The following is a 12,864-nucleotide window of genomic DNA, read 5'->3' on the forward strand; positions in this document are numbered from 1 at the left end:
TTTCTGTTACTACTAGAACCATGATCTCATTGTTATCCTTCCATCGTTAAAGATTTTAACCCATCCATGCCTTCACATATTGTGTGGTATTTGTCTGTGTTCTCCTATATGTTTCCCAGAGGATTTCTAGTAATCATTTTTGATGTCTTTCTCTCTAAGTTATTTGTGCAGTGAAGATTTGTGTTTTACAAACTCTTACATTTACCTGCTTTTCTGACATTATAATTCCCTGGTAATATCCCTTCTTGTTTAGGTTCCATCTTGAACTTTAGTGAAAGCGATTCCATAAGTGTGCTCCCTCCATTGGTTCATATCACAGCCTAGCCATGCCTTCTTTTCTTTTGCAACTTCTGTCTGTTTTGTCCCTTTCATCCCTCACTGGTACATCTGATATGCTTGGAGCCCTTTTCTTGATCTCTTGATATTATGTGGGTACCATTAAATGAATTGTATTCATTTGTCAGATATAAGTTATCCATAAATTAACCATTACTCTTGCTGTGTGAATGAACACATTCATTTTCCAGTCATTTATCATTGTTAATATCTTTTACATCACTTCTTAAACATAATTTGTCAGTGGTGTTATTCTATGATCTACTTATGTCCACCATAAATTTCTTCATTATAATTTGGATGACCCTCAGTTTTTCTTCATTTCATGAATTGCTATGACCAAAGAATTCCTTACCTTATTCCTAGATATTATTGAGCACAGATATTCTCATTGACATCTGATTAACTAAATTAGGTGGATTTTCCCCTATCTTCTTCCCTCCCTCCTTCAATATTGAGAAACTGGTCCAGCCTAATCTGAAATAAAGAGGTTTAACTTTATACAAAGCAATAAGTACCTTGTACTTCTGGATATCTAAAAGATAGAGACATAATCTTTTCTTTCCATTATTAGAAATATGTGTTTAATATAAACATATTAGAAATGTTTCTTTGTAAGTGTAAAAATAGATATGTGTTTATGTACATTATATGTGTATGTTTATCTTCTAACAGGGATATGGCTTTAAGCCTAAATATGATGGAGAGGATCTTGCTTACACAGTGAAGAATCTAAGACGCAGTACAAAGTACAAGTTTAAGGTAAGATTGTAAAATCCTTAAAGTAAGATTTAAAGTACTAAGTAATTTTTATTTTAAACTATGTTTTTCAATTAATAAAGTTAATGTTAAATAATAATATTTAGTGTGTCTTATTCTATTCTTTCACTCTTATGCTGTATAATGCAATTAATCTAGAATGTTTTCTACTAGAATCACCTGATTTACTAACACCCTATTCTCACAGTACAGATAGACATCTCTGGCAGACACATTCAAGACTGATACTGATAATTGCATTAAAATAGCATCAGGCATTCGCTTGTAAGGCTTTTGTTTTTACTAACTGTACAGCATAACAGAGTGGAGCTGTATTGCAGTTACTATTGTAGTTAGCAATTTTCTTTCCCCTCTTCACAAAATGATAGATTGATAGAACACTCTTGGATAACACTGTGCACATATAGAAAATTCCTTTTATTTTTATCATTTGGGGCTGATTGTACCATGATGTCAACTGTCGAAGTCCTTTGTTTCTCATCTTTCTACCTTTTATTATAAACTTTCTTGTAATTTCTTCCATCATCAGTACCTTTGATAAAAGATCAGCATTTTAATAGCAAGGATAAGAGTATTGATAGGAGTTTAAAACAAAAAAATTAATGTGAGGTTTAAGGTTTACCTTTGATTTCATTAGTATACACTCTCAATTGATTATCTTTGCTTATGTTGGAGGTAGATAAATATTGTCTATCTTACATAAGAAAACAGAAAATTTAAGAGTGCTGGTACCTGGCATAGAATCATGCATGCATTTATGGTTGTTTATTTAATTTATTATTTCATAATTAAGTTAAAAGATAATCTGATGTTAGCTGCTTTTAATCAACAAATCATGTTCTTATTGATATAATAGTAGAGGTCATTTATTTTGAGAATGGTTGAAATGCTTAACCATATGATTAGGCATGATCATTTCCAATTTTACTTGGTTTGTACAAATTTTTTTTAATGTTAATCATGGTAGAAATGTATGTTAAATCCAATATATGCATACATATTTTATACAATTACTGTGCTGCGCAAGAAAAAAAGAGAAGCAAAATAAAATGCAAGTAAACAACAATAAAAGGAGTGAGAATTCTATGTTGTGAACCACACTCAGTTCCCACAGTCCTCTCTTTGTGTGTAGATGGCTGTCTTCATCACTGAACAATTGAGACTGGTTTGAATCATCTCATTGTTAAAGAGAGCCATGTCCATCAGAATTGATTATCATGTAATCTTGTTGTTGCTGTGTATAATGATCTCCTGGTTCTGTTCATTTCACTTAGCATCAAGTTCATGTAAGTCTCTCCAGGATTCTCTGAAAGCATCCTGTTGACCGTAAAAACCATTCTAAACATTCATTTTTTAAAATTTTGAGTTTCAAATTCTTTTCCTCCCTTCTCTCCTCTCCCCCTCATTGACAAGACAAACAATTTTATATAGATTATACATTTGGGGTCATGCAAAACATATTTCCTTATTAATTATGCTGGGATTAAACAAACAAACAAAAAGACCAAAAAACTACAAGAAAAATAACATAAAAATATTCATAGATCTGTATTCAGACTTTATCAGTTCTTTCCCTGGAGATGGAAATTTTTTTTATCATAAATTCTTTGGAAATGTCTTAGATCATTATATTGCTAAGAAAAGTCATTTACAGTTGATCATTTTATAATATTGCTGTTACTATATGCACTGTTTTCCTGGTTCTTTTCTCATTTTTCTCTGCATCATGTTCACATATTATTTCTTTCTAAGTTTTTCTGAAAGCTTCTGTTCATCATTTCTTATAGTACAAAAGTATTCCATCACAATTATATGCCACAATTTGTTTATCCATTCCCCAATTAATGATTATCCCCTCAATTTCCAATTCTTTGTCAACATTAAAAGAGCTGCTACAAATGTTTTTTTTTCCCCCTCAGTAGTATTTTACTTTTCCAAATCCACGTAAAGATAACATTCAACCTTCATTTTGTAAGATCCGTGTTCCAATTTTTCTTCTTATTTCCCTTTCCCAAGACAGCAAGCAATCTGATATAGCTTATACATGTATGATGATTTTAAACATTTCCATATGTTTATCAGACAAAAAGGAGAAAAAACTCGAGAAAGAAAAAAAGCAAACAAAAGGTGAAAATGCTATACATTGATCCATATTCAGTCTCCTTGGATCTCTCTCTGAATGCAAATGACATTTTCCATCCCAAGTCTTTTGGAATTTGGATGACAGCATTGCTGAAAGGAGCCAAGTCTATCATAGTTACTCATCACATAATCTTGCTGTTCCCTATATACAATGTTCTTCTGGTTCTGCTTACTTCACTTAGCATCAGTTCATATGAGTCTTTTCAGGCTTTTCTGAAATCAGCCTGCTTGTCATTTCTTAAAGAACAATTATATTCCATTACAATCTTATACAATAACTTATTCAATCCCAACTGATGGACATCCACTCAATTTCCAATTCCATGCCACTACAAAGGGAACTGCTACAAACACTATTGAACATGTTGGGTTCTTTTTCCTTCTTTTATGATTTCTTTGGGATGAATGCTGGATCAAAGGGGTTTTATAGCCCTTTGGGCATAGTTCCAAATTGCTCTTCAGAATGGTTGGATCATTTCACATGCTATAAATATTTTTATATAAGCATGTCCTTTTCCTTTTTGTTTTTTATCTCATTGGGATATAGACCTAGTTTTGGTATTACTAGGTCAAAAGGTATGTATTGTTTGATAGCCCCTTGAGCATACCTCCAAATTGTTCTGCATCCCAGTTTTCCTACATCCTGACCAAAATTTGTCATTTTCTTTTTTCTGTCATTAACTAATTTAATAGGTGTGGAGCTGTTTTAATTTACATTTACATTTATATTTACATTTCTCTAATCAATAGTAATTTGGGGCAAAAAATAGAAATACATTCTTAGGTAATATGAATCAAAGGCATGTTTGAAGAAAGTTAATCTATTTACAAAATAGTTTAACAAATCCATTAGTTAGGTTTGTTAACTGCATGCTTTCTCTTAATTTTAAAACAAAGTCTGTAAGTGAAATAATAGTGTAAATACATGAAAGCTGTGCCAGCTCTATCTAACCTAATAAATCAATAATGTTGTTACTTGTCCTTTATTCTCAAAGAGAACCATGGCATCAAGAAGGTGATGGCATGATTTGCAAGTGAATTGGACAGATTGCTTCCTGTCTTGGGAAAGGGAAATAAGGGAGAGAGGAAGAAAAATTGGAACACAGATATTACAAAATTGTTACTTGTCCTTTATTCTCAAAGAGAACCATGGCATCAAGAAGGTGATGGCATGATTTGCAAGATGAATTGGATTCATGCAATTGCATGAATTGCAAGGGACAGGGCCGTGCAAAGTCACTAGCCCCACTTTGTAATGTTCTCTTCTCTAAAATATATTGTGCTCTGGGAGCAGGTTTCTTGGGGAGCTTCTGGAAGCAGCCTTCGTTTCAGCAAAGTAATAATCACTTCAAATGCAGTCAGGAGTTAAAAGTTCAGACCCTTTATCGTCTCCTTCAAAATAGCTCAGTTAGCTTTCTTAGAGGCCTATCTCTCTCCTTGCTTCCGATAGCTTGCTGATTGTCCTTTGTCTTTCCTAGCTTCAGCTTCTAGTTCTCTCTGAATCCAAAGCCTCCAGCCAGCACAAAGGTAGAATATGGAATGAATCCATCTTGCTTCCAAGAGTGGGCTCCTCCTCTAGTGGGCTTATCCTTCTGACTTGGGAATCTCCTGGACTTGGGAATCTCCCCACTGAATCTGGACTTGGGAATCTCCTGGAGTCCCTAGTTGGCTTGAACTTTTATATGTTCTTTTAGAGGTGTGAACTCTTAAAGGTGTGAACTAAGTACATAAGCATTGTCTCTATTAATTCCAGTGACTTAGCACCTTGTTTCAAGTTCTGGCCCATAATGCCACTTGAGCCTTATGTTCAGCATTCTATCCACTGGGATTGTAGTGACCCAAACTTTTCATTGTCTTTAAGTGGTTAAAAACTATTGCTTTTTGAACCTCATCATTGCAGGTAGAAGTTTAAGAAAGATCAGCGCTGATCTCTTATGTTATTCAAATAGGCACAGAAAGCCGATTGTTGACCTACCTTGATTTTTCCACTTAAATGGAAGAAATGCAAAGAGAAGGGGGGAAAGGAAAGTGAAGAATCTTTTTTTGACAGTGATACATATTGGTGAGGGATTGATGGATAATCTGAAGATTTACAAAGATAAAGAAAACTATAATAAAGCCTGGATGGAGTTAAGAGAAACAAAACAAAGTAGAAACTAAGTTTTAAGTCAAAGGTCTTTTATCATGAAAATAATTGTTTCCAGTTAACAGACTGTTACTAAACTACACAGATGGACTTGACAAGTAATATTATTTACATAGTCTTCTTCCAAGCAAAGGCTATGAACTTTTTTTCCTGTTGGAGGATTTATTTTAAATAAACACTTTAAAAAAAAAAAAAAGCCTGTACATAGAAGAAAAAATATCCTGTTGTCTGATGATGACTGCTAATATTAAGTTATCAATACTTGTAGTTTTTACATATATGTTTCTTTAGAGGTTTGCATTTTTTTCTGTTTGTTCAGATTAATTACCACTATGACATGGTCATTGTTCCCAGAGTTTGAAAAAAATTTAATACTTTTTATATTTCTGAATAACCATCATTGTGTATAATCCAACCTGGCATAGTGCCTTACATACAATGAACATGTAATGCTAGAGGCAGCTGGTGGTATAGCAGAGAGCTCTCAACCCAAAGTCAAGATGAGCTAAATAGATCCAGCCTCAGTTGTACATCAATGATGTGATCCCAAGCAAGTCACTTTCCTTAGCTTCACTTTCCTCATCTGTAAAATGGGAATAGTAATAGCGTCTCTGAGGTTATTGTGAGAATAAAATGAGCTAATATTTGTAAAATATTTTGCATACCTTGAATCATTATATCAGGGCTAGCTAATTATTATTATCTACTTTATCAAACAAGAGATTCCCTTCCAGATTTCATGCTTCAGTTTACAATAGAAAATGTTGATGATGAGACTAATAATTATGGAAGACTTTATAAAATACAACCTTTTAGAGTCAATCATAGAATTGATAAAGCTGTCTAGGAAAAAAAGGCTCCTTGGGACAAAAGAGGGATAAGGAACACCTGGAGATCCCACAATCAACTAGATAGTTACCAAATCCTGTTCATTCTTTTTTCATAATACCTCTTATCTAGGTTTTTCATTTCTACTATGCCCCCATAGTAATCCTCCGGCATTAATCATTTCAGTGCTTGTTCACTGATCACCCTGCCTCTATATTCTTTACCTTCCCACCACTCAATGTAACTGATATATAGTTCTCCCCAAAAATTCATTGTCTCCACATGCAGGGCAGGCTCTGTGCTAAGTGATTTATAGGTATCTCATTTGACATTTGACTTTTGTGTCTTAATCTAACTTTTTAACCATATCATACTCTATTCTTTAGTCCCTTACTTAAATCTTCTATTTCAGTCAGTCCTAATTTCTTTCTGGTGTACACATCGTATTTCTTCCTGCTTTTTAACTCTTCTATAAAGGTTTGATCTCTGAATTTCTGCCACAAATTTTCTATACCCCACTCATTTAGCATTTAAAACTATTTTTTAATTGTTTTTGGATACTTATTAATTTATACACCCACTTGAATTATATCCTTCTTAAAGTATTCCTGTCTCATATCTGTATGTTCCCCACAACACAACATTCCTTCTCTGTGATGAGTGTTCAAGGAGTATTTGTTGGTTAGCATTGTAAATAAGGTTCATAAAGAAAAAGGAGAGTCATCATGATGTTGTGAATAGAGTATCAACCTTGGAGACAGGGGACACAGGTTCTAACCTTGCCTCTAATTAGTCATGTTACCTTGGACAAGAAGGAGCTAGGATGTGTTGGTTGTATGAATTGCCTCATCTGAAGAGTTTTCTATATCAATGAAACAATAGGTCTGGTCTCTTTTCCTGTCTTCTGTTACTTTTCACTAATGACCAATAAAAGAATCTTTGCTCTTAGAAGAAATAACTGGATGGGGAGTTTGTTAGCTTTAAAAGCCAGATTAAGAAGAGCTTCCTTTAGTTTATTTGATTTTATTTTAGATTTTCTTATTTATTGGTCTTAGGCAGGTGTTATTTACTTATATTTACTCTTTATTTTGGGCTTACTAAGGAAAAGAATTTTAACTCCCTTGTTTGAATGCCATTTGTATATACTAAAGATCTAGTGAGGAATAAAGGTGCTAAATTAAACAAATAAACCATTATTACAAGGATACTTAGCATCCTATTACCTACATGTATTCCCTTTGGCCCTCATTTTTTATGTACATGTCAGGATCAAAATAGTGGAAGGACTTAGCCAATACTGTCTTATCAGTAAATACCATATAAAATATTATGCCTATATTCAATTAATATAATATTACTTCTTTTTTCTGTCATAGGTTATTGCTTATAACTCAGAAGGTAAAAGCAATCCAAGTGAAGTAGTAGAATTTACTACTTGTCCAGATAAACCTGGAGTACCTTTAAAACCTTCAGTTAAAGGAAAGATACATTCACAGAATTTTAAAATAACTTGGGGTAAGGTGTTTTTCTTCAAAGATTCTTACATAAATTAATTTGTCCAAATGAGGCCAAATTCAAGCTGCATTATAGATAGGAGTGTTTTGTGACTCTTTGAGGGTGTATTGGATAAAGAATTTATGTCTAATGTTCAGGCAAATGGGAAGTACTCTAAATTTCTGGACAGAAATGTGACATACAGTATAATGAAGGGATATTGAATTTGGGTTATGTCAAGAGAATTGGATTCTATCCCTGTTCAGCCACATATTGCATATGTCTGTGACCTTAGACAAGTCACTCTCTGAGCCTCCATTTCCTTATCAGCAGCATGTGGATATTAATGACTTTTTCCCTATCTCACAAAATTGTTATGCCTTTCAATCACAGTATATTAAATTTCTGAAAGTTATAAAACATTTTCAAAGTAACATTTCAGACCGTGATTCTGATCTTAGTTTATAGTTCCAAAATTCCAAATTTATTCTTCACATTACAAATTACGTTGTTATAAAAATTTGAATAAAACATGAGTTATCAAAACTTCAATAAATGTCAGGTGAAATATTTCATTCTTTGTTATGCTTTGCCTAATATCAATTTTAATTATTTTGTTTTCTAACAGATCCACCAAAAGACAATGGAGGAGCATCTATAAATAAGTATGTTGTAGAAATGTCAGAAGGCTCAAATGGTAAGAACTGTATTGACAGTCAACAAGCATTTATTAAGCACTTAACATGTACCAGGATCTGTGTAAAGCACTTGAGGATATAAAACACTTAGATGGCCCTCTAAAAAGCTTATGTTATATTTAAGAAACAATATGTAAATAATATATGTAAAACATATACAGACAGGTGATGGTATTCTGAAAGGAGAAGCAATTTACAGCTCTGGAGACCAATAAAGACCTTTTCCAGTAAGTGAGAATTGAGCTCAGTCTTTTAAGGAAGCCCAGGAAGATAGTAGGTATAGCCAATGTAAAGTCATGGAACTTTTCAAGAACCTAATCAAGAACTACAAATAAGTCAGTATCACTGGATCTTAAGAGAATATAGAGAAAAAATAAAGTATGAGAAGACTTAGGATATGAAAAGGCCTTCTTATATTGAGATTTAAATACAAACAGAGAATTTGATATTTGACCATGGAACAGGGGGTTGATATAAATAAATCAAACTTATGATTAAGAAAAACACATTGGCATACAAGTGGTGAATGAACTGGGGAGAAATTTGAGACATGAACAAGTTATTAACCTATTAAAATAGTCTATGTCCTTAACCACCTGAACTAGAGTAGTTGCTGTGGAGAGAATGAAAAATATGCTAGAAATGCAAAGGTAAAAGTATCAGGTTAGATAGAGTGAATGAGAATAAGTCATCAAAGATATCAAGCTTGCAGACCTAATGACTAGAAGGATGGTGGTGTCTTCAGTATAATAGGAAAGTTCAGAAGTTCAGAGTGGTATTTGGGAGGAAAGATTATTAATTCACTTATGGACATGTTGAATTTGAGATATGCTTTAAGATATCAAAAAAGACAGTTGGAGATACATGGCTAAAACTCAACAGACTAGGGCTAACTCTGGAAATGATCTCCCTAGAGATGATGATTGAAGCCATGGGAGTTGATGAGTTATCAAGTAATATCACATAGTGAGAGTAAAGATCCTCTTGGTAGACATGACATGGGAGAACAACTAGGAAATGAGACTGAGAAGAGAAGTGGGAAAGAAGAATGTCACCAAGATCTAGAAAGGAAGAAGTATCCTGGAGGAAAACGTGGTCAGTGACTGCAGAGGAGCCAAGAAAGAGATGGATTCAAAGAGTATCGTTGGATTTGAGAGGAGGTCATCACCTTGGAGAGAGCAGTCTCAGTTGAATGCAATTGTCATCCAGATGCCATCAAGTTCTGAAGGATCAGTTGTTGAAAACTTTCCTCAGGAACTTGAACCACAAACACAAAAGTAGAGATATAAGTAGCATCAGATCAAGGGAGCTTTTTAAGGATGAAAGACATGGAATGTTTGTGGGAGGCAGACAAAAATTCACTAGATAAGGAAAAAGTAAAGAGAGTTTACTGTTAAATCCCAGAGGGAATAGAATCAGGTACATGAGGTGTCTTAGCAAGAAGATGGGTCATCTCTTCCTCAGAGAACAGACTAAAGGAGTTGATAATGGAGGAAGTTGTCTAAATAATTTGAAATGAGGAGGAAAGGAGAAGAAAGAAATGTAAGTGAATGGTCTCAAAGAAGGAATACCACAGGAGGCTTAAGGAGAGCCAAGAAGGTTTGAATAGCCTCTGAAGATTGGGTGATAAATCAATGAGGACCAAGTAGAATGCCTTGCCCTGCTGCATTGTGGGTCCAGGCAGCCTGATTCCTTTTTTTCTCCAGCTCTTATCAGCACGGGAAGAAAGTGAATGTTCAGAATTATGCACGTTTGGGGTCTGGCAAGGTGTGATTGGCAGTATGACATGGGGGCAAGGAAATGTAGAGTGGAGGATTGTGATCAGCAAGACTAAGATAGATAAGAAAAGAAAATATAGCTGGGGTGAGGTGATTGCCTAGAAGTGGAGGGAATGGAAGTCATGTTGAGAATAATAGGATTAGGGATTTTAAAGATTATGATCAGATAAAGACATTTCAGAGTTCATGAACCTAAAAGTAAAACATTTGCGAATGATTGCAGGTCAGGTATATATAACTATATATATGTTTAGCTGAGGTAAATTGTAATAGTTGATAGTGGAATTGAATAGATTAAGTTGCTGGGAAGTTAGGGCATTTGAGGAGGTATCATTATGTATGTTGAAGAGTCCTAATGTAAGGACAGTACCTAAGGATGAGAGAAAAGCTGTGGACCAGGTACTAAACTCATTAAAGGAGGAAAGAAGACATGCTGGTGTTTTTTAGATAGTAGTCACTAGGTACATGATTGAATGATAAAATTTGCATAGTATGAACCTCAAAGAAATGAAATTGCTTTGTTGAATGTGTTCAAGGTAGGATTTAAAAGTAGCAATGTATATTGAAGTATATTCCAGCTTCCCTACCACAACCAGTGAATTCCAAAGGGATGAAAGAAAGTGTATGCCGTGCTGGAAAGGGTGGTAAAGGAAGTGCTGTTGTCAGGACCCAAGCCTCTTATTGGAGGCCAGAGGAGCAGGCAAATAAGAGCCAAGGTGGTGGAACAGCAAAAAAGCAGTACAGTTAGAAAGTTTCCCTTGCCTTTCAGACTCCTTCAGACATCTAGAAAACATGCCACACCTAATCCTTATGGAAAATCCAAGTGACAAATTATTTTTCCCTGTTCAGTATAAGGAGATGGATGGAGAGATTTGTGGATACTGGAGAGGAACCTGTGGAACAAATTATGTGTGGAACATAAACTGGGGCAATAGAACCCAGATTCACCATGGGGTAATATTATAGGGACAGGTGCAATCTGGAAGATTTTTTTTTTGAGCTTTTTATTTTCAAAACATGCACTCTTGCAAAATCTTACGATGTTTTTTTCTCCCTTCCTCCCACCCCTACCTCACCCCACCCACCCCCACCCACCCCCCACCCCCGCTAGGCAGCAAGTAATCTAATATATCTTAAACATGTGCAGTTCTTCTATACGTATTTCCACAATTACCATGCTGCACAAGAAAAATCAGATCAAAAAGGGAAAAAAATGAGAAAACAAATCACAAACCAACAACAAAAATGAAAATGCTGTGTTGTGATCCATACTCAATCCCCACAGTCTTCTCTCTGGGTACAGATGGCTCTCTCTCCATTACAATTCCATTGGAACTGAAAGTTTCAGACTTTTTGCTCACTATCCAGTTCAGTTTTATCCAGGTTTGTATGACAAGGGGATCCCCCACCTTGATCTCAAACAAATCCCCATTGATCTCAAGTTCTAGAGAAGCAAATTCAAAAGCTAGCATGTGACTCAGACCCCAACTCAAAGCAGAATCTCATTTCCAGCCTACAACTCTCTACAGAGGATTAACTAGAAGAAAATTCCCAAACCAAAAAGAAATCTGCATTTTTGTACTTTGAACCAACAAAGCTTCCCAGTTAGTTGATACAGGCCAAGTCTATCAGCAGTTTGCTCTTGCTCAGACATAAGACCACATCAGAACTTTGCAAAACTAAGACCATAGGAACAGCAATATGCCTTTTCCCTGAATCAGGCCACTTTAGTAGCACTGAAAGCTTACAGATATTGCGCTTGAGCTGGCTCTGAAATCCTGTAATAACTTAATGCTCATTACGCCCAGGAAAGCAGCAACAAGATCACTAGTCATTTCCTTCAGAATGCACAGGGCCTGATCCTGACATCAAGTCTGAGGTCAAGAAGGAGAATGGAAGAATGAGCAGACAATAAATAATCCTAGCATGGAAAGAGATTATAGTAATAAGGAAATCTTAGATACAAACCCAAAAGAAAAAAAAGGATTGTAAAATCTCTACAGAGGCTTAAAGAAAAACAAGTTGGACACAAATTAGAATTCCTGGAAGAGATGAAACAAGAGTTGAAAAAAAAAAAAGTTAGATCTATAAAAGAAAAAAGTGGAAAGGGAATTAACAGTTTGGCATAACAGGTACAAAACTGCCCAAGTCGCAAACTCCCTGAAATTTGCGGTGAGCCAGTTAGAAGCCAGTGCCTGTATGAGACTACAAACAATATTAAAATCAAAACACTGAAAAAATAGAAGAAAATTAAGGTGTTTCATAACAGAAGTAACTTATCTGTAAAAAAAGATTAAGAAGTAAAAACTTAAGAATGATGAGATTACTGAATACCATGCATGACTGAAAACAAAAGCCTAGAAATCATGTTTCAAAAATCTTCCCATTTTCTTGGAATCAAAGGCAAAGTAGAAATATCTGGAATCCATTTGTCACTTCCTGCAGGAAGTGCCCAAATGAAAACTCATAAGTACATGATAGCCAAAATCTGGGGCTTTGAATTTAAAGAAAAAAATACCATAAGCAGTTAGAAAGAATTCAAGAACAAACATTTCTTGATTTATGCAAATTTGCTTTATAGGAATCCAGCCCCTGTCTCCTGGCAACAGAAGCAGCAAGGCAATCCCTTGCCAGAGGTCCTTCCCTTCAGGCACCAATACTA

General features: G+C 34.8%; 1 protein-coding gene across 8 annotated transcripts in view; it reads left to right on the forward strand.

Moving 5' to 3' along the window:
* FNDC3A (fibronectin type III domain containing 3A) overlaps positions 1–12,864 on the forward strand; it is a 176,373-nt gene that overhangs the window by 139,601 nt on the left and 23,908 nt on the right. For all 8 annotated transcript variants that reach the window (XM_031961942.1, XM_031961940.1, XM_031961941.1 and 5 more), the window contains 3 exons: positions 1,012–1,098; positions 7,609–7,747; positions 8,355–8,423. In XM_031961942.1, coding sequence (XP_031817802.1) covers positions 1,012–1,098; positions 7,609–7,747; positions 8,355–8,423 — 295 coding nt within the window. The remainder of the gene's footprint in view (positions 1–1,011; positions 1,099–7,608; positions 7,748–8,354; positions 8,424–12,864) is intronic.

The sequence above is a fragment of the Sarcophilus harrisii genome, chromosome 3 (assembly GCF_902635505.1).
Source record: "Sarcophilus harrisii chromosome 3, mSarHar1.11, whole genome shotgun sequence".
Classification (NCBI taxonomy): domain Eukaryota; kingdom Metazoa; phylum Chordata; class Mammalia; order Dasyuromorphia; family Dasyuridae; genus Sarcophilus; species Sarcophilus harrisii.